General features: G+C 37.6%; 8 protein-coding genes and 1 long non-coding RNA gene across 20 annotated transcripts; 4 read left to right on the top strand and 5 right to left on the bottom strand.

The window, feature by feature from the left end:
• Positions 1–198: 198 nt before the first annotated feature.
• Positions 199–589, bottom strand: AT1G04667. Its single transcript, NR_138754.1, has 2 exons — positions 343–589; positions 199–303 (listed from the first exon to the last, which is right to left on the bottom strand). It is a non-coding gene; the product is annotated as an other RNA (long non-coding RNA).
• A 106-nt stretch (positions 590–695) lies between these two features.
• VAP27-2 (vamp/synaptobrevin-associated protein 27-2) lies at positions 696–4,823 on the top strand. 5 transcript variants are annotated; one of them, NM_100756.2, is made up of 10 exons: positions 902–1,010; positions 1,262–1,385; positions 1,701–1,813; positions 2,280–2,350; positions 2,480–2,561; positions 2,957–3,072; positions 3,165–3,344; positions 3,536–4,006; positions 4,083–4,160; positions 4,254–4,625. In NM_100756.2, exons 3-10 carry the CDS (start codon positions 1,765–1,767, stop codon positions 4,365–4,367), a joined length of 1,161 nt encoding a protein of 386 aa, NP_172359.2. In that variant the 5' UTR covers positions 902–1,010; positions 1,262–1,385; positions 1,701–1,764; the 3' UTR covers positions 4,368–4,625. The 5 variants fall into 5 exon arrangements, with proteins under 5 accessions (NP_001031004.1, NP_001321655.1, NP_001321656.1 ...); NM_001035927.2 differs by lacking the exon at positions 1,262–1,385 and having other exon boundaries at positions 696–1,010; positions 4,254–4,823; NM_001331792.1 differs by having other exon boundaries at positions 696–1,010; positions 1,262–1,813; positions 4,254–4,823.
• An 875-nt stretch (positions 4,824–5,698) lies between these two features.
• Positions 5,699–7,112, top strand: MYB60 (myb domain protein 60). 3 transcript variants are annotated; one of them, NM_100755.3, is made up of 3 exons: positions 5,699–5,980; positions 6,078–6,207; positions 6,319–7,112. In NM_100755.3, the coding sequence occupies exons 1-3, from the start codon at positions 5,848–5,850 to the stop codon at positions 6,896–6,898; spliced, it is 843 nt and encodes a 280-aa protein (NP_172358.1). In that variant the 5' UTR covers positions 5,699–5,847; the 3' UTR covers positions 6,899–7,112. The 3 variants fall into 3 exon arrangements, with proteins under 3 accessions (NP_172358.1, NP_001318958.1, NP_973795.1); NM_001331790.1 differs by having other exon boundaries at positions 6,078–7,112; NM_202066.1 differs by lacking the exon at positions 5,699–5,980 and having other exon boundaries at positions 6,157–7,109.
• A 993-nt stretch (positions 7,113–8,105) lies between these two features.
• Positions 8,106–13,359, top strand: AT1G08800 (myosin-binding protein (Protein of unknown function, DUF593)). 4 transcript variants are annotated; one of them, NM_001123778.2, is made up of 4 exons: positions 8,106–8,459; positions 9,019–11,259; positions 11,419–12,625; positions 12,755–13,359. In NM_001123778.2, exons 2-3 carry the CDS (start codon positions 9,099–9,101, stop codon positions 12,597–12,599), a joined length of 3,342 nt encoding a protein of 1,113 aa, NP_001117250.1. In that variant the 5' UTR covers positions 8,106–8,459; positions 9,019–9,098; the 3' UTR covers positions 12,600–12,625; positions 12,755–13,359. The 4 variants fall into 4 exon arrangements, with proteins under 4 accessions (NP_001117250.1, NP_001318957.1, NP_172357.2 ...); NM_100754.3 differs by lacking the exon at positions 8,106–8,459 and adding an exon at positions 8,538–8,753 and having other exon boundaries at positions 12,755–13,124; NM_001331788.1 differs by having other exon boundaries at positions 11,419–13,359.
• Positions 13,360–13,394: 35 nt separating this feature from the next.
• On the bottom strand, positions 13,395–14,188 carry AT1G08790 (1-phosphatidylinositol-4,5-bisphosphate phosphodiesterase epsilon-1, putative (DUF1685); the record flags this gene model as incomplete). Its single annotated transcript, NM_100753.2, has 2 exons — positions 13,395–13,613; positions 13,699–14,188. The coding sequence occupies 2 exons, from the start codon at positions 14,186–14,188 to the stop codon at positions 13,531–13,533; spliced, it is 573 nt and encodes a 190-aa protein (NP_172356.1). The 3' UTR covers positions 13,395–13,530.
• A 675-nt stretch (positions 14,189–14,863) lies between these two features.
• AIP3 (ABI3-interacting protein 3) lies at positions 14,864–16,399 on the top strand. Its single transcript, NM_100752.4, has 3 exons — positions 14,864–15,062; positions 15,151–15,267; positions 15,992–16,399. The coding sequence occupies exons 1-3, from the start codon at positions 15,051–15,053 to the stop codon at positions 16,250–16,252; spliced, it is 390 nt and encodes a 129-aa protein (NP_563827.1). The 5' UTR covers positions 14,864–15,050; the 3' UTR covers positions 16,253–16,399.
• Positions 16,400–16,401: 2 nt separating this feature from the next.
• PRA1.E (prenylated RAB acceptor 1.E) lies at positions 16,402–17,417 on the bottom strand. Its single transcript, NM_100751.4, has one exon. It carries the CDS (start codon positions 17,242–17,244, stop codon positions 16,615–16,617), a length of 630 nt encoding a protein of 209 aa, NP_563826.1. The 5' UTR covers positions 17,245–17,417; the 3' UTR covers positions 16,402–16,614.
• Positions 17,418–17,553: 136 nt separating this feature from the next.
• AT1G08760 (GPI-anchored adhesin-like protein, putative (DUF936)) lies at positions 17,554–21,133 on the bottom strand. Its single transcript, NM_100750.3, has 4 exons — positions 19,713–21,133; positions 19,120–19,419; positions 18,775–18,866; positions 17,554–18,635 (listed from the first exon to the last, which is right to left on the bottom strand). Exons 1-4 carry the CDS (start codon positions 20,697–20,699, stop codon positions 17,768–17,770), a joined length of 2,247 nt encoding a protein of 748 aa, NP_172353.1. The 5' UTR covers positions 20,700–21,133; the 3' UTR covers positions 17,554–17,767.
• Positions 21,134–21,465: 332 nt separating this feature from the next.
• AT1G08750 (Peptidase C13 family) lies at positions 21,466–25,135 on the bottom strand. Of its 3 annotated transcripts, none has more exons than NM_202065.3 (11): positions 25,017–25,134; positions 24,782–24,909; positions 24,306–24,347; positions 24,051–24,195; positions 23,560–23,789; positions 23,296–23,353; positions 23,083–23,160; positions 22,848–22,936; positions 22,559–22,640; positions 22,113–22,301; positions 21,466–21,925 (listed from the first exon to the last, which is right to left on the bottom strand). In NM_202065.3, exons 2-11 carry the CDS (start codon positions 24,892–24,894, stop codon positions 21,785–21,787), a joined length of 1,167 nt encoding a protein of 388 aa, NP_973794.1. In that variant the 5' UTR covers positions 24,895–24,909; positions 25,017–25,134; the 3' UTR covers positions 21,466–21,784. The 3 variants fall into 3 exon arrangements, with proteins under 3 accessions (NP_973794.1, NP_849616.1, NP_563825.1); NM_179285.1 differs by having other exon boundaries at positions 21,640–21,925; positions 25,039–25,099; NM_100749.3 differs by having other exon boundaries at positions 21,640–21,925; positions 24,782–25,135.
• Positions 25,136–25,984: the final 849 nt, after the last annotated feature.

The following is a 25,984-nucleotide window of genomic DNA, read 5'->3' as shown; positions in this document are numbered from 1 at the left end:
GAGTGTAGTTATTTTCATTATGTTCATTTTAGCTTGTTAAAGAAATTAATATAGGATATTAAGCCGAAAGTGGATGATGCTCTTGAATTGAAGTTAAAAACAGTCTGCTTATCAAATCTTAAAAATCATGCATAACGTGGGTGCTATCACTGAGTTTAAATCTGATACAGACTGATTCAACCATTTGGAAGCTAATGGAGGAGCGGCCGGCTATAAGCTCTCCCCAACACAACACACACAAAGATTGCAACATGATATATAAGTTATAGGCAGCCAATGAAGCCAATGGATAAATCATAGAAACACCTGAAACGTAAGAGGTAGCTGGACAGAGATTACAAACCGATCCAGACTGAGAGATTCAATATGGAAATATAGGAGATTTGTGAATGTTAGAATAAGATTATGTTTTCTATGCATCGACATATTACAAAGTAGAAAGATATTTTGGGCCAAATTACCAAATCTCTATGAGAGTATAATTAGGATTACGTATTCAAATCTCGCCTTTGTGGAAAGCGAGAGAGATGAATGGGAAAAGCAAAAGATAGGAAAGAAATTAAAAGGGAAGCAAAAGAAGTTGGTGATCCGAATCAGAATCACGCGTGTAATCCTCTCAAAGCATTCATATTACACTCATTGAAAAAAGAAAAAAAGGTACATATTCACAATCACATATATATATTATTTCTGGCATCTAACGTCGAATGTAATCTCACTTAATTTTTTGTTTTTTACGATAATTGTTACAAAAGTATCGAAAAATAGTCGTCAGAAATTATAGTTTACTAAATTGCTGTTAGGTACAACAGATATTCACCATCTCTGAATCTCAGTACCATACTTTTTCTTAAAAAAAAATTCAATTTTAATGTGTTTGAACACATTAATACATTTCCATACTTGGCCTTCACTAAGATTAGTTTTTGCACTTCTCTCTTTCTCTCGATCGCTGCTTCTTCGTCGCTCAATCTCAAGCTCCGTTCCGTTAGTTCTTCGTCGGAGAGACGGTAAGGTTTCCTTCCGATTTCATCATTCTCGTTGATCATCTTCTTCTCTGGTTTTTGTTTTTGTTTCGAAACTAGGTTCCTCTTCCTCGAGTTTCCTGATTTTTGTCTTTAGAATCTGCTTTAGAAATCGAAATCGCTAGGGCTCGGGAAGATCTATGTGATCTGAGTTTACTATTGGCTACCGGATCCCGAGGAGTCGCTCCTCGTAAACGTCGTCGTTTTATTTCGCCCTTTTGTTTTAATACTATCAGGCCTGTGGTGGCGTAACTAGATCACACTGGGGGACTAGGACGATTTGGTTTTCCGGCTAGTCGAAAGCGCGTTGCCCAAAAAATTGTGTCGGTCGGATCGCTGAGAAAAAACGAGCGCATTAAGGTAAAATATAGTCACGTTTGAGTCTTCGGGCGAGTTCGTATCGTCAGATTTGAGAACGCGTCGTCGACGAGTTAGTGCGGTGGTTTGTTTATGGTGACGGAAGACGAGAATCCGGACTCGAAAGAGTGTAACAGAGAAACTTTTCTGATTGTTGACTGTTTGGTTAGATTTCGTCATGTTCCCAATGGGAGAGCGGGTTTATGATTGTCCCAAATAGAGTATAGATCTGAGTTTGTTTTTCGCTCTAGTGTCGACAGTTTCATACTTGAATGGTTCTGGGCTGATCTTTCTCTTATTATTTTTTTGTTGAAATAGGGGTGGAGAGAATCCTGCTGCAAGTGGTAGCTGTTTGATACTTGAGTCATTTTGTCACAGCAACATGAATATGCCGCTGTTGGATATTCAACCACGAACGTTGCAGTTTGCAGGTAAGATATAAGGGGACTGATTCTTATCAATTGTAAAATGATCATTTTTAAGTTCCAGTGAGTAGACACTGTGGTCCCGTTAATAGTTTCTTATTTTTTTGTAAAATGTGGATTTCATAGCGAGGGTGTGTTATTCCTTAAGCAAAGTGGCCAACATGTTCCAGTTATGAATACCGAGTTTTCTGAATTCTCACTATTTCGTTAGAATTCTATCATAGTGGTGCTATTGTTTGTGGGTCTATTCTCCTGTAAGATGAATTGATGTGATGTTAATGTGGCTGTTGTTTGGAGGAATCTTCTAACTCTTTCCTGCTACTGGATTTGTATGTGCTGACATTCTGTGATGTGGTTTCTTACCTCTCATATCGATTCTGAGGATCTATAATAAAATATGGAAGTTGTAAAAGGAATATCTTTGCCTTGGCATTGTTATCCTTGTAATACTAACTGGTTTCATCTTTTGTAGTTGACCTGAAGAAGCAAACTTCCTGCGTGGTACAGCTAACCAATACTACCCATCATTATGTTGCATTTAAGGTCTAAAGAAGATTCTTCTCAAACTTTTTCTCTTTCTTTCTGGCTTCAGGATTTCGAATATCTTATAAAATTTCTGAGAAAAAGTATTCTTTCTGTATACAAACCTAAACTAGATGTGGTTTTTGACAGGTTAAAACCACATCACCAAAGAAGTACTGTGTTCGTCCAAATGTTGGTGTTGTTGCACCTAAATCAACCTGTGAATTCACTGGTATGCCTACTTTTTATATTCTTCCCAGCAATGCTTGAATTTCTTGCACCGACGTTCTTAGGCCGATGTGATAAACTGTTGCATGATGTCTACATGGGGCGGGAAATGAACTGGAATATATGTATAGATCTGTCCTTTGTCCCTTGGACTTAAACAGCGTTTGGACATTGTTTTAAGATCCTAGGCTTTTAGAGTTTAGTGTAGTTGTTCAAGAGAGAAGGTATCTGCTCCGGATGGAATTATTAAAGTTCAAGTTATTACTCATTACGTGGAACCTGCATTTTTGGGTTTGTTTGAGCATTCAAAATTTTAAACTGGTTGATGATGAATGGGTTCTTGAAATTCAAATTCAGTCAATGCTTTGGGTTATTGAGTTGTATATGTTATTTATGCAGTCATTATGCAAGCTTTTAAAGAACCACCTCCAGATATGGTTTGCAAAGACAAATTCTTAATCCAGAGTACTGCTGTATCTGCGGAAACAACTGATGAAGACATCACAGCTAGCATGGTAAGCATTCCAACACTTGTTGACCTTCTTTATCATTAATTTCAGTTATTTGGTCTGTCAAGTATATATGTACACTCATTTATTCTTGGCAGTTTTCGAAAGCCGAAGGCAAACACATAGAGGAGAACAAACTCAGGGTCACGCTCGTACCGCCCTCTGACTCACCTGAACTATCTCCAATCAATACACCGAAGCAGGGAGCAGTATTTGAAGATTCCATCCTCAAGGATCGTTTATATAGCCAGTCAGAGACCCTAGCTCCGCCACAATATGTAAGAAGAGTATTTACCCCTTTTCGCAACAACTTTTATGATTTGTTAGTAAGATGAAGAGTAATTTGCCAAGCAGTGAGTGTAGTTATGTTCCAGCAAGTTCATTTTAGCTTAGCTTATAATCACAGTTATTGGGTGCAATAGGGATTTTCTTGTAGTTATTTGTTTATTCTCAAAATTTATTTTTCTAGGAGGGTGAGATTGTAAAAGAGCCTAGGATGGTTGGACATGATGAGTTAAAGGCAGCCGACAATGCAAAGGAGTTAAAGACACCAAAAATGGCCACAGTGGATTTTGTGGAAGATCGATATACTGCTAATGACTTGAAGGCAACTAAAGATAGCTACGATTCATCGAGGATGGCAAAAGAAACTGGATTCGATCCAATTAGGTCTCATAAGGATGCGGATGATGGAAGGGCGATTAAGGCAACAACTAATTTGGACGCTCCCATGAAGAAGGCCATGGATCTACCTAGGGATCAAGGGTTTACTAATGGAATAGCTGTTGACAGTGAACCAAAGATATCTAAGGAGAGAGATGTTGTCCAGCTGCAGAAAACAGATGGCCAGAATGTCAGAGGATTGGATGAACTTAAGTTGGTTAAAGACATTGAGGAGATGAAGCTGAAAGTGGATGCTCTTGAATCCAAGTTAAAACAGGTCTGCTTATCAAATTTTAAAATCCATAACTTCCGTGCTATATGTAACTGTGCTAAAGAGTTTAAATCTGGTGCAGGCTGATTCAACCATTTCGAAGCTAATGGAGGAGCGATCTATAAGCTCCCAACATAGACAAAGCTTGCAACATGAGCTGGTGAGAATGCTAGTGAGAAAACATAGCTGTTTCTTTCTCCTACAATCAAAACAGTTTCATAATAACGAAGCTTGTATTTTGATGATGATGCAGGCGGAACTGAGAACGAAGAAGATAGTGAAAGAAGTGCACAATGGGTTCCCTCTGCTGTATGTATGCGTTGTGGCATTCATTGCCTATGTTATCGGGCACTTTCTGCGCACTTGACTGCTCGCTCGGTGTCTATATCATATCAAGTGTGCAGTAAGGGATATATAGACAAAGAAGGTAAAAGGATTAGATTTCGTCTGTTTGGGTTTGCTTTGTGGGAGAGGATGAATGATTTCTCCGACACATTTAAGATGGAATATGATAGACTGTATAGCATTGGTGTTAGTTAACACAAGGACACAAGGACATATGGTATGATGATATGCTTTGTTTCTCTGCTTCTCTTACTAATTTGAAGCTGTTGGATTGATTTGTCTCTTCTTACGTTCCCTTCTTTTTTTTTTCGTTTTCTTTTGTCGTATAGACCAGGCAGGGGCTAGGGCCTAGTGATGGGTATTGGCCCAATACTATTGGGTTATTTGCCTGGTTTATTATTTCGATTTTAGGTTAATTCAATTTTAAGAATACGTAGATTTGTTTGGTTTAGTTTGGTTTGGTTGCACTAAGTTCGGTTTTACATAAATAGAATCTAACACTACTAATTGTTATACGTAAAATACAACAACAATAACAGATTTTTCGTTTCAATTTTCGTTTAAGAGGGTAGACATTTTGGTTTGGTTTGGTTCATTTTTTTTTTCCCTTTCAAATTCACATCCTTCACGTAGATGACAAAATAAAGAAAAACATGAATGAAAGTTGTAACTTGTAAGCATCAACATGGAAATCATATCACAAAGAACACAAATCTAACTAATGGGTCTTTTCACATATTGGTATAATTATAAGTTGTAAGAATATTAGTTAAACAGAGGCAACGAGAGATGCGTGATATATGAAAAGTTGAAAACAAAAGACATGGATCTAAAGAGTCAAGCAAAATGTAATATCTTTTTTTCTTCTAAACTTGAGGATGTCCAAGTTGCAGTGAATGATTCCCTTTAATCATGGAGAAATTCAATGAAATAATTGTGTTTCTTCCCACACTTTATCTTTATTTATTTTCTTACCACAATTACAACTATTATCACAAAAATGTAAGTAACATAGCTTGTGACTCTTCTTCCATTTATGAGTTGATTATCACTATATTTATAAGTAATTACCAACGAATGTTCCAAATTAAGCAAAATATTGTAATCGATACACTATGTATTCATCTACAATATGTTAACGAGCTCCTTTTATGGAAATATTTCGATTGAAAAAACATTTGATGGATCGTTCACTAAATAAATAATCCAGTAACGTTTTCTTAAGGGAGATATACATATTCGTGTGGAGATCAACATATCTTCGTTAATTGACTACGCAAAATAGTTAATGGAAAAGGCAGAGTGACTCGTGAGCTTGGCAGATCCAAAAGAGGTTGTCAAGAAAAAGCAGATTTAAAAGTTCTTCCCTCTTCTTTAAGTCACCCATTAATTTCACATATATGTACATACATGTTGCATTTAACTCATATACATACATATTCTCACATCTATAAAGAGAGCATAAGACTCAGAGAGATCTAGAGGAAGAGAGAGAGAGAAAGATGGGTAGGCCTCCATGCTGTGACAAGATAGGGATCAAGAAAGGACCATGGACTCCTGAAGAAGATATCATTCTTGTTTCTTACATTCAAGAACATGGTCCTGGAAACTGGAGATCAGTTCCCACCAACACTGGTCATTATCTTTTCTCAACATGTTTTCTTCTAGTGTCTTTCTTTTCTTTGTTTGTATATGTGTCCTGATGTTTGTATCTTAATTTGGCTTTTAAAAGGGTTATTGAGATGCAGCAAAAGTTGTAGACTGAGATGGACAAATTATCTGAGACCTGGAATTAAACGTGGAAACTTTACTCCTCATGAAGAAGGAATGATCATTCACTTGCAAGCCTTATTGGGTAACAAGTAATCTCAGACAAAAGGATCTACATCTCTTTATACTTGAATGTTTTGTGTATATATTTTGATGATGTGAACCCTAAACTGGCTTATTTGTTTACATATGGTTGTGGTAAGATGGGCGTCCATAGCTTCATACCTACCACAAAGAACGGACAATGATATCAAGAACTACTGGAACACACATTTAAAGAAGAAGCTCAACAAGTCTGACAGTGATGAGAGGAGCAGATCAGAGAACATTGCGCTGCAAACTTCTTCGACAAGAAACACCATTAATCATAGATCTACCTATGCTTCAAGCACCGAAAACATTTCCCGCCTTCTTGAGGGTTGGATGAGAGCGTCTCCAAAGAGTAGTACAAGTACTACTTTCTTGGAACACAAAATGCAGAACCGGACAAACAATTTCATCGATCATCACAGCGATCAGTTTCCATACGAGCAGCTTCAAGGTTCTTGGGAAGAGGGTCATAGCAAAGGAATCAACGGGGATGATGACCAGGGTATAAAGAATTCAGAGAATAACAACGGTGATGATGTTCATCATGAAGATGGTGATCATGAGGATGATGATGATCATAATGCTACACCACCATTGACATTTATTGAGAAATGGCTTTTGGAGGAAACAAGTACTACTGGGGGTCAAATGGAAGAGATGAGCCACTTGATGGAGCTCTCTAATATGCTTTAATTGTGACATTTTCTCCTTTATTTTTTCTTTATCCTTGTGAATCTTATAAATGAGACTACTAATTTTATATACACAAATAAAGAAACCAGAAAGACATAATATCATGTGTTGTTTTTTGGTTTCTCTAAGATATAAGTAGCTAAAATGCTCACTGCATAAGTTGTAACTAATCTAAAGTTGTCTACCCATTTACATGAATAAAATCCAATTTAAGACTTGTAATACTATTCAAATTTCTTTTACAAATACATGATATCTATACTTCATCTTTAGAATCTACCAAGTCGAATCTACAAATTCAGGAAAATATCAATTCAAAGCTAATATGCATTAAACCCTCATGCTTAAGAATGGTGTAGGTCTAAGAGAGTTTTTGCTCGCAAATCACATCAATTCGAGAAACGTTAATGGGATGCGTTAATATATTTGGGAACTCGTGTTGCCTTTTAGTCCATAAAAACAAGATGAATGAGAGAAGTATTAAAAGCTTTATTCATACACAAAAATGTGTGATCTTTATATTTTAAGAAATGAGAAACAATAATGAATGGAGAAATGTAGGACCTCCATAACTAATTAAGGATTGATAAGTGTAAATGAAAGAGATGAAGCCAAACGTAACGATCACTTGAAAATGGCGTTAATATAATAAATATACACATTATCCTTGTTCCGTTTATCATTCTTCATGCAAAGTTATTAAATACATCCATGGCCCTTAATTATGACGTTTGAGCTCTTGGTAATGTAAGCAGTGGACAACCAAATAAAGCTATTGTTTACGGTTCCTAATCTAAATAATAATTAACAATCAAATGCAAGTCAAATATGAGCAACAAGAGAAGATGGAAGCACACAACACAGCCAAAACTTTTGGTGGGTTCTACTATTTTTTTCCGTCCAAAAAGGCAAAAACAGATACAAAAATTGAATACAAATCAAAAACAGTTAATTAAAAACTCAAATCTGATTATATTCATTCAACTACTCTAATAAAAAAAATATAATTTTTGTATTTTATTTTATTTTTCTTTTTGAAATAAAAAAAATAGTTCCCACACTCAAATTGCAACTTTCGGCAGCCGTTTTTGTAATCAGTAGCCGACTTTCCTGTCTCTCTCCACATCTCACCATCTTAGTTTTCAATCTTTTGCCTAACATTTTATAATTATTCGGAAAGGAAAATAAAACTAAGTGATTTAATTGTGAAGACTAATAATTATAAAATGTTATTTAAGGACTAGTAGTACCAATATTAAGACTTTTTTTTAAGTCTGTTATGTTAATCTTTTTGTTTTCCCTGGTTTGGTCAATAAAATAGATCTCTCTCATTCAATGTCTCTCACAAAGAATTTTATTAATTTTAAAATTAAGTGATTTTAGTTGTGAAGACTACGTGCAGTCCTTGCTGGGTCTGCCTTTTGAGTTTTTTAAAAATATATAAATGGGATCAATGTTCTCTGTGAAGCTCTCCCTCAAAAATCACAACTTTGCTAGATTTTGGATTTTCACTTTCTACTCTGTAATTGAGACTTACTCTGGCGATCATCATGATCAAAAGGTTAGATTTTTCTATAACAGCGCTTATATTTAGTTGGATCATATAAAATATTGTGGGTCTTGATCGTATGATTGATCCATTTAGTATTTCTTCTACACACAATTCTAATTCTGATTTTGTTGAGCTGTCAATTGTTCTTTTTAGATCTCTTTTCCTTTTTGTGGCAAACTTTTGATTTAGAGTGGTTTAAAATCTTTGTTGGAATTTATTTTTGCTTCAATTGCTGACTTGAGATAAATATTTGATCTTCCTGTACTCTGGAGATAAACACTATTAAGAAGGCTAAATAAAAACGTAAGCTTTATCTTGTTTTGGTCAACTTTTCTGTTCTTGCTTCTGTTTGTCCCAAATCTGCAAATATCATTTGTAAATCGGATTGGATTCTGGATATTAGTTGTCTTTTCTGCACGAATCAAGTTTGTTTCATTATCTCAAATCTCTTTATCAACTTTAGTCTCATTATATTTTCTGAGTAGAATCTTGATGTTATTGATTCAATATTTTTCTCATATTTTTGTACTCTTTACTAATTGTTTGATGTGTATCTACATTGATGCAGATTTGAAGCCTGATTGATTCTTGATCTTATGTTTCTGCAAAGAGTTGGCTACTAGACAAACGTCTGCAGTAAAATTACAGATGGGTTCACGGAGTTTCACTAGAGCTTTGGCATTAGCCTTTAATGAGTGGCTACTGATGTTCATGCTCTTCGTTAACTCCATATTCTCTTACGTGATCGCGAGGTTTGCAGATTACTCTGAGCTTCAATCTCCATGTCTGATGTGCTCAAATCTTGATCATATTCTCAGGAGGACAAAAGATTTGAAGAAAACTCATTGGGATATTATTTGCTCTAAACACAAATCAGAGATCTCTTCATTGGTTTACTGTCATGCTCACGGCAAGCTTGTTGATGTCCGTGGAATGTGTGAGACTTGTCTTTTCTCGTTTGCTACAACCAATAAGTCCAATGCTGAAACTTACAGATTGTTGGTTGGTAAACTGGGTGAAGATTCTCACTTCGGATCCAAGAGTGATCGAAGCAAATATCCAAATTGCTCTAAGCTTACAGATTGTACATGTTGTAATCAGTTGTGGACGCCTCAAACCGCTGCTACTCAGGTGGCTGAACGGGAAATTCTACCCAAGATTGGTTTGCTTGGTAAAATAAGAACCGGGAAGCAGTCTGCGCCCAAGAAAAGTGTCAGCTTCAATCATTTGCCTGATGTTGGGTACACTGAGCTAAAGATTCATTCAGATACTGAATCAGAGGCTGTGTTTTCAGATACTGAACCAAAGCAAGAATCTTCACTTAACCATTTGCCACCTGTTGGGTACAATGAGCCCAAGATTGGTTTGGTTGGTGATGTGAGAACCGGGAAACCATCTACACCCAAGAAGAGTGTCAGCTTTAATCATTTGCCTGATGTTGGGTACACTGAGCTCAAGATTCATTCAGATACTGAATCAGAAGCTGTATTCTCAGAAGATGAATGTGTCGTCCTTAAAGATGAGGATCATAAGTATCAAATAGTGGATCTTCAGACTCATCCGATTATCACCTTGCCTTATGATTTGGCTACCGACAAGCTGCTAAACTTTGATTTCCCTTTGGAGCCCTTCGTGACTCGAAATGACCGAGAGGAAGTTCAGTTGCAAGAGACCAATTGGAGGACTTATTCCTCATTTCCTGTGCTTATTCCAGTTAATGATGTGCCTGAAACATCAGAGAAGGTGTTCAAGGAGGAAGAGATCAATTCATTAGATAATCTTTTCTTAACATCACGCGCCATGAAACATTTTGCAGCTGCAAAGGTGAAAGAAGAGCCGATTCGCCTCCAAGATATTTCCTCAACACCAGATGTTAAGGAAAATCCTGCAAATGCCTCCTTGATGGAGGAGACTGAGCTTATTTGTCTCAGTGATGTTACTGCAACATCAGGCGCCATGGAACATTCTGAAGTTATTCTAAAGGAAAGAGAAGAACTGATTCACCTCCAAGATATTTCTGTAACACCAGATTTTAAGGAAAATCCTGCAAATGCCTCCTTATTGGAGGAGACTGAGCTTATCTGTCTCAATGATGTTACTTCACCATTACGCGCCGTGGAACATTCTGCAGTTCTTTTAAAGGATAAAGTAGAGCCGATTCGCCTCCAAGATGGTGGTTCTTTAACACCAGATTTTATGGAAAATTCTGCAAATGCCTCCATATTGGAAGAGACTGAGCTTATTTGCGTCAATGATGTTACTTCAACATCACGCACCATGGGACATTCTTCAGTTGTTTTAAAGGAGAATGAAGAGCCGATTCGCTTCCAAGATAGTTCTTTAACACCAGATTTTAAGGAAAATCCTGCAAGTACCTTCTTAGTGGAGGAGACTGAGCTTATCTGCCTCAATGATGTTACTTCACCATCACGCGCCATGGAACATTCCACAGTTTTTATAGAGGAGAAAGAAGAGCTGGTTCGCCACCAAAATATTACATTAACACAGGATTTTATGGAAAATCCGGCAAATTCCTCCTTAAGGGAAGAAACTGAGCTTATTTGCCTCAATGATGTTACTTCAACATCAGAGGTTGCTGAAACTCCTGAAGATGTCTTAGAGGGAATTGAACTTATGTCAATCCATGATATATCTCTAGACGAGGTTTCTGAATCAGTCACTACAAATCAAACCTCTGTTGAGATTTCAAAGGAGAGGGACACTGACCAAGCTGATATTACCTCTCTGGAATCTGAATATATAGTTGTACCATCTCCAAATTCCATGCCTGAAAATTCAACCGATAATTGTAAGTTTAAACTTCCATTTAAATGCAAGACTCTTATGTGTTTTCTTCTCCAGCTTTGCATGTATGATGGCTATGAACTGTAAATTAAAGATATATAGTGCTTAAATTATACACTAGTAGGTATGGGTTTCTGATAAAGAAAATGAATTTTCATATCAGGTGTATCAGATAAAAAGGAAATGAAAGAGACATCTCTTAGGATCTCTTCATTGTCTGAAATGGCTCCACGGGACGTCACTTCTCACACAGAAGCAGCTCTTGAGTCAGAATCTTCTTCCTTCAACTCAATGTCAGTGGCAGCAGAAACAAACCAATATTCAGGTGAATTACTGGATCTTGCAGATGCATACAATATCGTTGTAGGAAACGAAGGTCACTATGATAGTAATGGAAGACAACAAATAGAGAATTGGATGAAGAAAGATACGTCTAGAGTTAGCGAAGACCTTAAAGCACTTCTTACTCAAATATCAGCTTCTCGTGGGATAGAGTTTTTGTCACCTAGAGATGTAAGCCCCAAGATTTCTGTTAACAGTAGCGATCAAGAGACAAAGAACCTAGATCATGATATGCAGCTGCTACTTCAAAAGAGAATGCTTGAAAGGAACGAGAGTAACTTATCGTTGGAAGGAGTTTCTGTGACTGAAATCGAGGGTGAAAGTGAGGGTGATCGGTTGAAAAGACAGGTTGATTATGATAGGAAACTGCTGACTGGTTTATATAAAGAATTGGAGGAAGAAAGAAGCGCTTCAGCGGTTGCTACAAATCAAGCAATGGCTATGATAACGAGGTTGCAGGAAGAGAAGGCGTCATTCCAAATGGAGGCTTTGCAGAACCTGAGGATGATGGAGGAGCAAGCAGAGTACGATATGGAAGCAATACAGAGACTGAATGATTTACTTGTTGAGAGAGAAAAACTAATACAAGATTTAGAAGCTGAGATTGAATACTTCCGGGACCAGACCCCTCAGAAGAAGAATAAGCTAGATGTTGCAGAAAAAGTGACCGAGATGGATTCCCCTAGTGAGGGAATGAGCAACAAGATACAGAGTTGTTTAGTTGGGTTCGACGAAGAGAGATTATACATCACCAGTTGTCTGGAGAAGATTGAAAACAGAGTAAATGGCAAGGCTCATGACGATAATCTACCAGCACAAGAATCTGTTTCTGAGCTACATGAGAGAGTAGAAAGGCTGAAGGGAGACTTATACTTCCTAGAACAAGTTATGAATTCTCTTGGCCATGGAAATGAAGGCGTGCAATTTGTAAAGGAAATAGCTTCTCATTTGCAAACTCTGCGGAGTCTCAGCATGAAAAGACAAGATCAGACTGAGTGTTGATGTCCTGAGTAACAATCTTCACAAAGGTATGTTCTTTCCTCTTCCCTGATTGTTGTGTTGATTTTGTTCTTCAGATAACTTCACCTGCGGAAATTATAGCTCTTTGTACAAACATCTTATTATTCATATGTCGTTCTGGTTTTTTAATATGTTAGACACCTTTGTGGAGAGGATATTGTAGAGGAAACTAAAAGAAGTTCAAGATTCAAGAAGCTTAAAGAAACTGTATAGCATCGTCTTCATTGCCTTCCCCTTTCGTATACGATAATCTCAGAATTCTTTACGATTTCATTTTTGGGTTTGGTGTTCATAATTTCCTTATGGGTTTTCATATTCTTTGTGTTTATTTTGCATTTTTCTTCTAGTTTTGAGTGAAGAGTGAATGTAGGTTTTGTTCTGAAGTTCTCATTTGATTTTTTTTATTAGGTTGGTTGATACTTTTGTTTAGCATGTCAAAAGTCATGCAACTTTGTTAAACTTGTTGTACATTTCTTCGTTATAAACTACTTATACGTAATGTCCTTTGTTAAACTCATATTTCTTTGTTGGTGTTAGGACCTCGAATTTGGAAAATAACAAGAAGGTTGATACGCATAATACAAACTTACAAAAGACAATTAAAAGAGGAAGAGAAGCCAAAACCTAATATCTAAAATATTTTCTTACTGTTAAAGTAGTGATATCTAAAAAATTAAAAACTGTCTTTGGCGAAAAAAAAAAGGGTTCAAGAATAATAACATGTAAGACCACCATGCATCATTCTTATTTCTTCTTTTAGTTTGAACTTCAATAATCCGTCCTCCTCTGTCTTAACCAACTCCTTAATTAATCTGTCTTAAGCTTCCTTAATTTCTACAACACTTCCTTTGTCTCAACCAAATTTGTGTAGTATCATTCATGTCCCACTCTTGTACATCTCTCACTTCTATGCTTAATTGGAAGATTGTATCACAGAACATGCCACAGCTTGTGCCCAATGCCTCAGTCTCGTTTTAACCTGTTGAGGATCATCTCCTGCAAATTTATAGAATATAACATCAAAACACAATCATATTATGAAAATATCAATCTGACGAAAAAGTTTAGGTTGCTATGTTACCTGGAGACATAACCTTCAAAGAATCAGAGTCGCTTATTGGACTACCAAAAGAGGAAGATCGGTCTCCGAGGGAAGTAGGACGGGAGGATGAAGAAGATCCACCACTGCCTGGTGTAGAAACCGGCGAGATCTGACGAGTCACAGCGAAGTAAAGGTCCAATGCAGGCAATGTAGTTGTAAGATGTTGCCCTTGCTCCTCGTTAAACCCGAACCCTAACTCAATAGATCCTTTGAGCTCACTCAAGTCCTCGTCCGTCAAGTCATCTCCTCCTTCGTTATGCTTCTCAAGGTGATGGAGCATCTGGCGACGGCGACGCTCCCATGCGATGTCTCTACGGGTCTCTAACATGGAGAGTTGCTTCGAGAGACGTTTCTTAGCCTTAGCTTTCGGTGGTTCCAATGGCATCTTTTGAAGCTCTTCTACTTCGCTGTCGTAGAAAGATGACGACGATGAGGTTGATACACTCAATGCTTCTCCAACCCTCACCATCTTTCTCTGTTGTTAATATAAGAAATCGCAGGCACGTTTATGATTATCAACAAGGGGCAGAATATTTTTGTGATGATGTGCCTTGTTGTACAAGTTAGCTCATGTAAGCGAGGAAAAACAGAAGAACTTGAATAGATTAGTGAAAATCCCAGAACTCTGATTCCCTTTAAAAAATGTTCATCCCGGAAGAAGAAAAGGGGTAAGAAGTTTTTTCTGTTTGGTTTATTTTATTAATGTACAGAAGGAGATATGTTTTCTGGTGAACTTTAATGGTGTGATATTACAAAACACAGAAACAATGAGTTTCTTCTACCACACATTTGGTGTTGTTTAAAAGTAGGGTTTGTAGAATTTCCATTTGCCATTTTTAAAGGGATCTCTCTGTTAATTCCCTGGGGAGATTCTGGAGCTTGATTGATTATGGAGACAGAATCCAAAAACAAACCTTGGTGGTTTTTGTTGGAATAACTAACTCTTACTTGATATAGGTTTTGTTCTAGAAATTTTTGGTGTTGTTGTTGGTCGAAACATATTACTAACACTTGCAACTAACAAGATGGTATAACCACTAAACTAGTACAAGTATCATTTAGTTAATTAAACATGTTAGTATGTTACAAAATTTACGAATCAATAACGAAATAAGCAAAATAACCAATTCCAAGCCAAGTGGGACAAACTCGACCGAAAAGACCAAAAATCAATCATAATTTGGTATCAAAACCATTATACCGGGAAGTACCAGAATAACTCGGTTGGGCCTAGCCTCTAATAAAAATCGGTCGGGAAAGAAACTCACAACTCTCTCTCACACAGCAACGTTCTATTGAAATTTGGCCTGAATCCCCAGAGTGCGACGAAAATGCAGCAGCAAGTAAGAAAATCATCTCGAATAGGAGTAATTTATTTTGTTAGCATCTTCTTCAATTGATGCTAATGGATGGTTGATGATGATGTTGCAGGGGAGTAAGAGTGGATCTGAGATGGAGGTGACATGGGAGGACCAGCAGAACATTAATATCTTCAGCCGTCTCAACAACAGAGTCCATGACCTCGATGACGATATCAAATCCGCCAAGGTTCTCTCTTTTATGTATCCTTGATTTTTTCTTCTACACGATTCTAGGGTTTTAAGATTAGGTTTTATTCATGGATTCAATTCGCTATGTTGCATCGTTTAGGTGGTGGAATACTGTGATTAGATCCAATCCCGTAATGAATTCACCAAATAATGAATCTACTACACATCGGTTTGCTCTCAGCTAACTGATTAACTCCTTGTTGATGAAATGAAATCAGCACTGCTACAACCCGATACAAAAGCTAATTACAATGATCCTGAGAGTATATGATAAGTGTTGTTGGTCTAGTGTAGGATCATGATTAAGATTATTTGAGATAATTCCTGATTTTATTGATTGTTGTAAATTGTAATTTTACTTCATTCAGATAACCCCACAAGAGAATCTCTATACTCTCATATCTCATTTTACATTCTCTTTAGGTTGTACCAATCTACTGTAACCTGCTTATACCATCCGTGCACTCTTACATATCACTGCTCCCTTAACTTTCTCCTTCGTTGGTGAATATAAGCCTGCTAGGGTATATCAGATCACTGTAATTAGATATTGTAATGGTGTTGATAGTTCAGCATGTGTAGGAAACAAAAAGGGAGATGTGGGACTTTGCAATAATAAGTGGATACTTGTCTTGTTCAATCGTTTCATTAGGGGGATTAAAACAGCATTCTACTGTGTGTTTCTGCATCTAGCTTGATTAAAAAACAATTGATTTATGCAGGAAAAGTGTGAAAATCTAGAGGATGCAGGGAACGAGTTGATCCTTGCTGATGAGGAGATGGTGCGTTTTCAAATAGGAGAAGTGTTTGCTCATGTGCCGAGGGACGACGTAGAAACAAAGATAGAAGAGATGAAAGAAGCGACCTGCAAAAGCCTTGAGAAACTCGAGCAAGAGAAGGAATCAATTGTAACACAAATGGCAGCGCTGAAGAAGGTATTGTATGCTAAGTTCAAAGATTCTATCAATCTTGAAGAAGACTAGTTAGTAGTTATTCCCAACTTTGTTTTTCTTCTATTGCATCAGTTTATGATTCTACTGTGAGTGTAGACCAAAGGATTCTTGAATTTAACATACTGGTTTTGTTCATTATGAAATTTCATCTGGTTAATGCATACTTTTCTTTTTCTATCGGAAATTATGTTTTTGGCAATTCTATAAAATACCATAACACCAATTTGTTTTTTCCCAGAATTTGTATACATTCAAACAAAATGAAACACACACGCCAAAATATAAATACAAGAATCTTTGGGAAATCCAAAATACAAAGCCCTAAATTGATTCCCTTAGCTTCTTCAATCAAAAACCCAAGAAATTACGAGTAATTCTCCAAACCGGTTTACTCAAATTGGGGTATAACTCGACGGTGGCCGGTTACCAGAACCGGCAGACACCAGGCCACCACGGCGAGCACTTTCTTCATCAAGAAACAAATCATCGGTATTACGAAAAGCGCCGTGAGCTCCGACGATGAGCAAACCAATGATCAGCGAAACCAGAACGTTTTCGCCCACATCTGTATATACCAATGCCAAAACCGTTACCAAGCTGAGTAAAACCAGCACGATCTTGTCATCTACTTCTTTCCCCGAAATCACAATCGAATCGTTTGCGTCTCGAGAGAAATAGAGAAGAATCCATCCGATGAAGACGACGATGAAAGCGATCATAGACATCGGATGGTAAATAAGGCCGAGGAAAACAATGGCGAGAACGGCGAGAGCGTAATTTCCACGGAAATAAGAGATGTTGTGCTTTAGATGCGCCATGGCTTCATCATACCCGCGAGGGAGAGAGAGCGCGGACAGATCGAGAATCTCTCGCCATGGACGGAGCGTCGTGATCATCGATTGCGTCGTCTGCTTGGCGCGTGCACTCAACGTCCCGATGATTGTGGTGTTGGAAGTGGAAGAAGGACCGACTCCTCCACCACCAGCGCCGCCATAACCGTACGGCGGAGGTTTCTGATTCATCGGAATTGGTTGATTTTGTGTTTGAAAATAACACAAATCTGTGGTCAAATGGCAAAACCTTGGATTTCAAAGAGTCCATGTGGAATATGGGATGATGGGAGGGACTTGTTCGGTGATTATTATTTTCTTTTGGGACCTTGTAGTTTTTTTATTATTACAAATAAACCATAAACAAATCAACTTTTACCGATCGCCTCTATTTCCACATAATCATGAATCGTCATAGTTTTTGTAAAATTACAGAATTGTGATGGATCTAAGTCTTCTAATGATATTTTTGTTTTTGCTGATCTTCTAATCTTTAATCGCTAGAGAAGAGATATCGTTATTAATGGATAAAAAATATGTTGAAATCTTTCGAACCAATAGGTTCTCTTTAGTGAGTATCTGACTGAATAAAAAATACCAACATTTCACGTCGGTAGGCTTCTTAGTGATGCCTGAATTATACAGAAGAAATTGACCGCCAATTTTCATATATACAAGAAAAAAAAAAAACAAGTAGAAGCTTCTTCATCATCATTTATCTCTTTGCTTTGGTTTCGATTGGTTTAGGTCTAGGAGAAGAGACTGAGCCACCACCACCACCAAGTGCTGCAGCTGCTGACTCCACATGTGTGAGCAGATACTCGTAGATCTTCTTCCGTAATCGATCGATTGTTTCCTTAGAGACTTCTTGTAACCCTTCTTCATCCTCTTTCGATCCAATCTCGTCTAACCAATCATTCACACTCTTCAGCTGAGACAGCATCCCCGCAATCTGCCCATTATCAGACAGACTGAGACTGGATGATGTAATCACGTCAGCGTCTAAGAATCTCTCTACGAAACCCAAAAACCAATCTTGTGAAACCATTTGCAACTTCTCTGCCAGATCAGTTGCCTCGTTTAGACCATTCCCTTTCACCCAGTTTAACGGTGGAGACTCTGACCCTGCTACCGAGGTGGCTTTCTGGCTGCTACTGTTCTCCCTGTGTTTACGGATCATTCCTTGTGCTACGAGTTTAGATCCAATCGTTGGCTTGTTTTGAATATTCCCACGGGTTTTACTAGAGGAATTATTACCCGGGCTCTCGAGTATGATCACGGGTTTGCTCCTGGAGGCAGCAAGTTTGGCTTGTTTGCTGGAGTAGACAGAGAAGGGCGATAAGTTAGTGACTAACGCAGCTTGGACCCATGAGGCTGCCAATTTCTGCTTTTCCGATGCCGCTTTTATAGCTTCCTCGGATCTGTTTTCTTCATTATCTGGGGAGGACATCAAAGAGAGTAATTTGGACAATGACTCTGTTATTACTTGGACGTTTTTCAAACCGGAATGGAGCTTCAAGAACTGCTCAACGACTGGCAATGGATCATCTTCCTTCGCCGTTGACAAAAGATCGGAGTACATACTACAAAAAGGAAAAGCAGAACAAAGTTCAGAAACCACCAAGGCAGTAACAATAACATTCAGATACAAAAAACATTTATGTTTTGTCCCTCAAACATCCAAAGCCGGCCTGAATAAAACTTGGTTAAGATATTACGCACATGAGGCACTGAAGTAAGCTCTCGGAAGCAGAGGCTTCTTGCAGGGCCTCTATTGCGACTACTTGAGCAGCTTCTCTATGCCTCAATACTTCCTGCAAATATTGATAGCAGCAATGACTCAATAAGCTGTCTTAATATTTAATCACGATGTCAAAGACCAAAACATAAGATGCATATGCTATACTAAGAGGTTCTCTTCAATCACCAGAGTAAATATGTTAGTTTGGATGATCGAATTTCTAAACTGCTTGTTTTGAAGATGAATTTTCTTAATCACTAGAAATGCTTCAAAGCCTATTAATGAAGCAAGCACATATAAGGATCCAAGAGCAGTCAAGGCCATACCTGTCCCATCCTCGAAAGAGATGGAGGGAGTGAACTCCATTGGATATTGGCCGCCGCTAATCTTTTACCATTAACAGAGACTTTGACCAAATTCCCAGGCAATCCATTCTCTGCAACAGATTTCTTCTCGACAGATGTAGATTTAGGCCTACTCGTTTTATCTTTGGTGTCCAACACTGCAGTTGGCTCGACTTTCTTGGTTGACTGTATCTTATTGTGCTCCTTCGATGATCTTGCAAATACATTAGCCCTCTCCTGTTTGCTTGGCAACTTCTCACTCGATGTGCTTCTCCGTGGAGCCTAGTAACCAAAAATATACAAGCTATATTCAGAAAATCGAAAACAGTAAACACTAATAACATTGTATGAAGTAACAGACGAATTCAGATGGAAAAACATGAGACTGATAGGAAAACAGACGAAAGTATAATACAAACTTAGATTCAGCAGATAGTAATGAATAGAACAAGTTTAACAATGCTCTCAAACAAGTGGTCTCAGCTTCAAGTCAAGTGCTGATGAATAGGAAATGACACTTTACATGTTTCTTTTGCAAATATAAAGCCAAGAAAGATACAATTGAAAAAGCTTACTGCTAAACTCCGGGAATCAGGGGTTAAATCACGTCTGGGAAGGCTGGATTTTGTTCTATCTGAACCCCTGATATCTAAATTCCCTTCCCAGCTTTTCCTCAACGCCTTAGCTCCAAACTCAATCCCCTGCACAAAATTCTTAATCATGGGAAGCTTTTTCCCAACTTTCGGACTCTCCGCTTTAAGAAGAGACCGGCCCTTCTCTGACAACCCCATTCTAGGAGAACCCTTCTCCAATAACTTTGGCTTCACAGTCTGTTGCTGCTTAATCCCATTAGCAAACTTTGCAAAAGAATTAGGCAGTGAGTAACAACTCGTAGGGGAAGAAGGAATAGACTTAGAACCCGAAGAAGTCTTGAGCTTCCCCAAAGATTCCTTCTTTACATCCAAACTCAAACTCGACTTCGCAGATTTAGCTCGAAATAGAGCAGACACCGGCTTTTTACCATCAGAAGAATCATCCCTAGAGATACTAACACTCAGTCTATTACCTATAATTCTCTCACCATCACTTCCACTCCCATTAGCTTTAACAGACGCCTTAACTCTCTCTTTAGGTTTCGAACTAACACCACCATTATTATCATTTTTAACCTTGTCATCACTGAGAAACCCTAGTGAATGAGTAGCTACAATATCTTCAGGATCACCAACACAAGGATGTCTACCAGGAACAGGTCTAACACCACGAAGAATAGGAACAGGGGAAGAAGATTCGACTCTATCAACATGAATATACTGACCTAATTGGATCTTGTCGCTAAGAATCAAATCATCGTGTTCATCAGGTAAAGAGACATAAGTGGCGTGAGAGGAATCAGAGACTTTGAGATAAAAGCCTTGATTCGGGAATAGCTCACCTCCGGCTAAAGCGGGAACAATACTGATGACTTGTAAAAGAGAGGACCTGTGTTCGCCGGCGATTTTGACGTCGGTGTTCATGTGCTGGAGAAGCTTGAGTAAAACGCCGGGGACAAGATTCGCCATCTCCGCAGCGCATCACCTAGGAGAGAGATCAGATCTCAGAAGAAGCAAATGGAGTGTGGTGGATTCCAAGGAAGGAAGAGAATCAAAAAGAGAAAATTGCGAAAAACAGAGAAGCAAAGAGAAAGGGGACAACTTATATTAATTATTTTTGTAGGAGATGATTTATACAAACAAGACAATAAAAGAGAAGAGTGTACAGGTAGATTTTGAAGAGCAATAAGCAAGAGGAATGTGAAAGAAAAAAAACTAATGTAATTCTCTTTCTCTGTTGTGTTGTGTTGTGTGTCTTGGTCTACACTCTCTCTCTCTCTCTATCTGTACTAGCAGAGCCCGTACTTATTAGATTGGAATTAAGAATGAGAGAGAGCAGCAATAAAAGAAGTAAGTAGAGGGTCAGACTCAGTTTCAGGAGTTGCGATAAAGATGGCTCCTTCTTTGTTGCCTTCCGCCCCTACTTATGTGGCTACACCAATGCATCCTTCCATTTACTTGGTTTTTTATTACATTTTGTAAATTTTCTTGTGGTTTTATTTATTATACTTTAATAATATAAAGTTGAACAATTTTTAAAATTAAAAACATTAATAGTAGAAGATAGTTATTTTGAGTAAGAAACAAAATTAACAATAATTAGCATAGTAACAAACTATTGCTTTTTCAAGTACCCAAGGATAAAGTTGCAGTATCCTAATCAGATTAAGTAAAGAATATTGTTTTATTTGTTAACATTTATGATATTACATTATTACTAGGCCATACCAAGCAGCTCACCAAACCCGATCTGAGAGCTACGGTGAGCATAATTTCTGAACCTTAAATCTTGTGTTTCCCTTGTTTTATGCAGATTTAACTATTGCCGAATGAACATGAACCTTAGATCTAGGCTTGAAAAGTAGCCAATTAATCTGTGGACTGCAGCATAACTGGCTACAATTTCTGAGGTTCGAGCATGAGAGTTGATATTTTCTTGATTTTGGTGATTTTTTTTTATAGCATTGTGCAAAAAATTACAAAATGGGTGTGAAGCTGCAACAGTGAATCAGACTACATAGATTAAGTGAAGTGCAGATGATTATATCAGTTCTTCATCGTAGTAAAGATGATGAGACCATTACAGCGAGTACCATCACTGCTATGCTGAGGTTAACCACTGTATCGACATTTTCAAGCTTCTCCACTTTCTCGTGGAGGTCTGCCCGCATTTGTGAATATGGGCATTTTTGCTTCTGCAACAACAACATAACATGGAATCTCAATTCTGTTAGTCGAATCCAGTAAGAGTACGAACACAAGCCAGAAAGCAAATACATCATCTATCATGCTCAAAACCCTAACCCTGCTTAAATTCATATATCTAAGTAATGTACTCAATCCAAAGTATGATAAACCAGGGAAGAGAGTATAGACAGTAACCTCAGCTATCAACTCATCGTTTGGTATGTTTGTATTCTCAAGCTCTTCTTTAAGATCGTGTTCGGAAAGTTGATTGAATGGCATCTCAGAATTGATCTTTCTTTCGGAGATTTTACTTGAGAAAGCTTTGTAAGCTGAATCAGTATGAATGGTCTCCATAACTGAACCGAAGAAATTTGTGACCGGTACCTAGTTCCCAGAACGAGTAAACTTGGAGAATGAGTAATTAATCATCAAGGAAAAATATGCGGAAGGTGCAAGTTTTTTATTTAAATCAATATCATTTCCCTGATCATGTTACAGTGAACTTATGGATAATCCTAGACTGTTCAGTGCACATAACAAGCAACTAGAACCTAGGTTACTTAGTCTTGATTGGTTGCAACAGAATAGTAATTTAAGCTGACAATCAATTAAACGTCACATTGCATCAATTTAGTCCATACCTCCACCAGATGTGGTTGGTAAAGATCAGTCCGGTAGTAGGCAGTAGACATTAGCAGTCTCGGATCGTAGGACCTAAATAAACTGCACAGCAGCAAGGGGAGGTGAACAAATGTTTCTAGCTCAGATAGTTCAGGCTAAAAAGGCGTATTAGTTCAAACAGCCAACTATTTAATCGTCTCCTTAGTCAATTTGACAATCACAATGCCGTCATATATAATCAAAGTGAAAACGAATATCATATAAAAGGTTTGCAGAATGTTGGTGACGAGAGTTGCATAGTTATTGTACCTGTTAAGTGATGCATTGTCATATATATTGAGCCTCTCAAAGAATGCAAGAGTGTAATATGTAAACCGATCTACAACAGATACACCAATCTGAAGCAAAAACAACATTAGATTTGGAGATCAATACAATGATAAAAAGAAGAAACAATCCCCAAACAATGACAACTTCATTGAATAATTTTCCCCTTAATATCGTAATGGTACTTTCCATTCATGAAATGGTGAAGGGAACTTACATCTGAATCCAGGTGATGGGAATATGAGTTCTCTCCTTTTAGACTGCTACCAATAGCCAAAACACCAGGAGATTGAAGCTACCAAAAAAATTATTTCACAAAACTAACAACGTCAAATTAACATACTAGCTCCAAAAGGCAGAGCAAAACTAAAATTATGGCTTACTTAAATATAAAGACAAAACAACCCTGAAAAAGTGTGCGAAGATGTACCTGATTAAAGAGAGTGGCAGCTTGGCAAGTATCAACCATTATCATCAGCTCCTTGAATCTAGGCAAGCGAAATAATGTCATTAGATAGTCAAAATTGAATTAAGATGAGACATTGAATGAATAATTTTCGTTCCACCAAGAAATGCCCTGTGGAAAAGCTATATGCAGGACAAGCCAGATTTCAAAAGACAGATAAAAAGCACTGAACTAATGGAGGAAATGGAGTCAATATGACTCGAGAAACACCATAAATGTGAAACAAACCTACGCTTCTCTTTCATTTGTTTTACAGCATCTGCTAAATCGTGACTCTGGAGTTCTTCTGCATCTTGAAACTTCAAAAATTCATCACCTCCATGCCCAGTCATGTACAGTAGTATATGGCTACCCTCATCACTGAGGAGACGCTTTGACCTTGGAACAGCATTCTCATGACGCCCAGTCAAAACCCGTAAGAAATTTTCAACTGTTACCTCATATCCACGATAATCTACCTGAAAGAAAATGATTTCATACAATCAGCCTTTCTACTGGAAAAGATATCTTTTTATATGGGCTGGGAGCAATCACTGTCAAAAAATTTTAATTGTATGGAAAACACAGAGAAAAGAAGCCGCCCAACATAGATAATGATTCTGTGCTAAGATGCAGATGCTTCTAATACACCTAGTCTACTCAAGACAGAACCTTCAATAGTACATAAACAACTCATTGTACTAAACCCTTGGAGAAGTATCCTTTAACCAGAAATTTACCTCAACGTTATCTCCATAGAGGTTAAGTTTGTGGTTTTCATTGTTGAAAACTTGAGCAGGATATTCATTTCTAGCATTACAGGCCATATCATCAGCCAGCATAAGAATGATCCTCTCATCTGGTATTCCAAGTCTCTTGACTGTCCTAGAAACACCAAGTAAAGAGAATATGAACGTAAGAACCAAAGAGTGAAGAGAACTACCTCAATGAATGGTTAATCGAACATATACATAAGGAAAAAAACGAGCTTTCACCTATAGAGGGACAGAGTATTGGCCATGTGCCGGTAGTTAAACCTGAAATAATGGTAGCCGCAGCAATAGGTTAGTATGTAACTTGATGAAGCTAGATAGACTTTTGGCACCTGGAACAAGTTTCTCAATCAAGCATAACTCTCCCACACAAGGTCCTAAGTAACCAAGTAACAAAAGATGAAACAACAGTTGACTAGAGAAACAAATTCAGGTTTTCTCAGCCAATCGACAACACAAATCAAGAAGGCACGAAATTATGATATAGATCTATAGCACAGGTTACGTCATAACTCCAGATTCAAAGGTCCTAGAGATCATGGTGAGAAGAATACAACTTCAAAGCCTATCACCATTTGTGACTCACTTATCAGAAGAACTACATTGATCAGCTACCAATGGGCACGAAAGCTACACATTAACCGAATTAAGATCGAGCAAAAACTCTGTTACAAGCAATCGAGTGTGAGTATATTTACCAGAAGCGAGAAGTGCAGACCAAAACAGCCCAATTGTTTGTGTGGATAGTCGTATCTCCGGTAGAAGAGACGAACGAGTAGCATAAAAGCATTACGAGTGTAAGAATCTTCATTTTTAGGAAGATAATCTGAATTGAAGTTTGGAATCGATAGTGAGGTTTCCGAATCTCGTCTCCGATTTAGATTGTAGACTTGATATATAAATCACAAAGATAATCTATTGAAAAGAATTTACCAGTACGAAAAAGAGGGATTACGGCGTCCACGATGGAACTCCAGTCAGAAAACTAGCTTGCCGGCGGAGGCGTGGAAGGAAACGGTGAAGACGGGAGCAAACGACGGAGTAAATAAATCCTTTTATATGATTACTTTGTCTATTTTGTTGTGAATTATTGGATAAATTGATTACATTAAATTATCGTTAAAATTTTATTAAATGGTTTTTTACTTTCTTAAATTCAATATAGAATTTCTCTTTGATTTTTTTTTCAACAGTTTGATTTCGTAAAAAATTCCAATTAATTATCCCAAAAAAGAAGAAGAGAGAAATGAAATTCCACTAACTATGTAAATTTCGAGACAAAATCAGAGAATCTGTAAAGAAAAATCTTAACTTAATCTACATTGGACTATAAAAACTAACGTAACGAATGCAAAAGCATCTTAAAATATAATCGCATTTCTCAATGGAAGAAAGAATAGGGTATATGCACTAGATGACCATGAAATCAATAATAATATAGAAACTAACTATGAGTCTATAGTGTCTGTCGGAGACGTATCTGAAATTACCCGCAACCCCCTATAACTGTGTTCTTGGTTAGGGGACATATAGGTGTATAGGCGTATGATTGCAGAAATTTGAATTTTGAAAACCTTGGTAAGAGCAATGCTGTATGTGGACGCAAACGATATAGATTTTAATTTCGAGAAATCGATTTATTATCGAATTTTTTGAAATATCAGGAGCTCCAAAAAAAAACCTAGCGCCGCTTCATTTGCTGGTTTTCCGAGAGGAAACGTCTTCCGTTCTCTACCCATAGATTCTGCAAACTCTCCGAATATCTATTTCAAATCTATATTGTTTCTCATACATATCGTTTCTTTAGATTCAATCTCGCAGTTAGGCAATCAATTCCATCGGGCTACAGGTAATTTCACAAATATATGCGGTTTAAGCTATTCAACGTTCTCGATCGCCAT

Source organism: Arabidopsis thaliana (genome assembly GCF_000001735.4).
Source record: "Arabidopsis thaliana chromosome 1 sequence".
Classification (NCBI taxonomy): Eukaryota; Viridiplantae; Streptophyta; class Magnoliopsida; order Brassicales; family Brassicaceae; genus Arabidopsis; species Arabidopsis thaliana.
Note: the sequence above shows the minus strand (reverse complement) of the source record. Positions and strands in the feature narration are given on the sequence as shown.

Coding starts and splice junctions, on each gene's coding strand:
- VAP27-2 (NM_001035927.2), top strand. CDS start 1,765: ATGAATATGCCGCTGTTGGATATTCAACCACGAACGTTGCAGTTTGCA. Junction 3,073..3,164: donor AAGACATCACAGCTAGCATG/GTAAGCATTCCA, acceptor TATTCTTGGCAG/TTTTCGAAAGCCGAAGGCAA. Junction 4,007..4,082: donor TTGAATCCAAGTTAAAACAG/GTCTGCTTATCA, acceptor AATCTGGTGCAG/GCTGATTCAACCATTTCGAA.
- MYB60 (NM_100755.3), top strand. CDS start 5,848: ATGGGTAGGCCTCCATGCTGTGACAAGATAGGGATCAAGAAAGGACCA. Junction 5,981..6,077: donor ATCAGTTCCCACCAACACTG/GTCATTATCTTT, acceptor GGCTTTTAAAAG/GGTTATTGAGATGCAGCAAA. Junction 6,208..6,318: donor CAAGCCTTATTGGGTAACAA/GTAATCTCAGAC, acceptor GGTTGTGGTAAG/ATGGGCGTCCATAGCTTCAT.
- AT1G08800 (NM_001123778.2), top strand. CDS start 9,099: ATGGGTTCACGGAGTTTCACTAGAGCTTTGGCATTAGCCTTTAATGAG. Junction 11,260..11,418: donor TGAAAATTCAACCGATAATT/GTAAGTTTAAAC, acceptor TTTTCATATCAG/GTGTATCAGATAAAAAGGAA.
- AIP3 (NM_100752.4), top strand. Junction 15,268..15,991: donor ACGATATCAAATCCGCCAAG/GTTCTCTCTTTT, acceptor TGATTTATGCAG/GAAAAGTGTGAAAATCTAGA.
- PRA1.E (NM_100751.4), bottom strand. CDS start 17,244: ATGAATCAGAAACCTCCGCCGTACGGTTATGGCGGCGCTGGTGGTGGA.
- AT1G08760 (NM_100750.3), bottom strand. CDS start 20,699: ATGGCGAATCTTGTCCCCGGCGTTTTACTCAAGCTTCTCCAGCACATG. Junction 19,420..19,712: donor CTGATTCCCGGAGTTTAGCA/GTAAGCTTTTTC, acceptor TTTGGTTACTAG/GCTCCACGGAGAAGCACATC. Junction 18,636..18,774: donor AGCTTACTTCAGTGCCTCAT/GTGCGTAATATC, acceptor TCCTTTTTGTAG/TATGTACTCCGATCTTTTGT.
- AT1G08750 (NM_100749.3), bottom strand. CDS start 24,894: ATGAAGATTCTTACACTCGTAATGCTTTTATGCTACTCGTTCGTCTCT. Junction 24,348..24,781: donor GTCTGCACTTCTCGCTTCTG/GTAAATATACTC, acceptor CCATTATTTCAG/GTTTAACTACCGGCACATGG. Junction 21,926..22,112: donor ACGATGAGTTGATAGCTGAG/GTTACTGTCTAT, acceptor TTGTTGTTGCAG/AAGCAAAAATGCCCATATTC.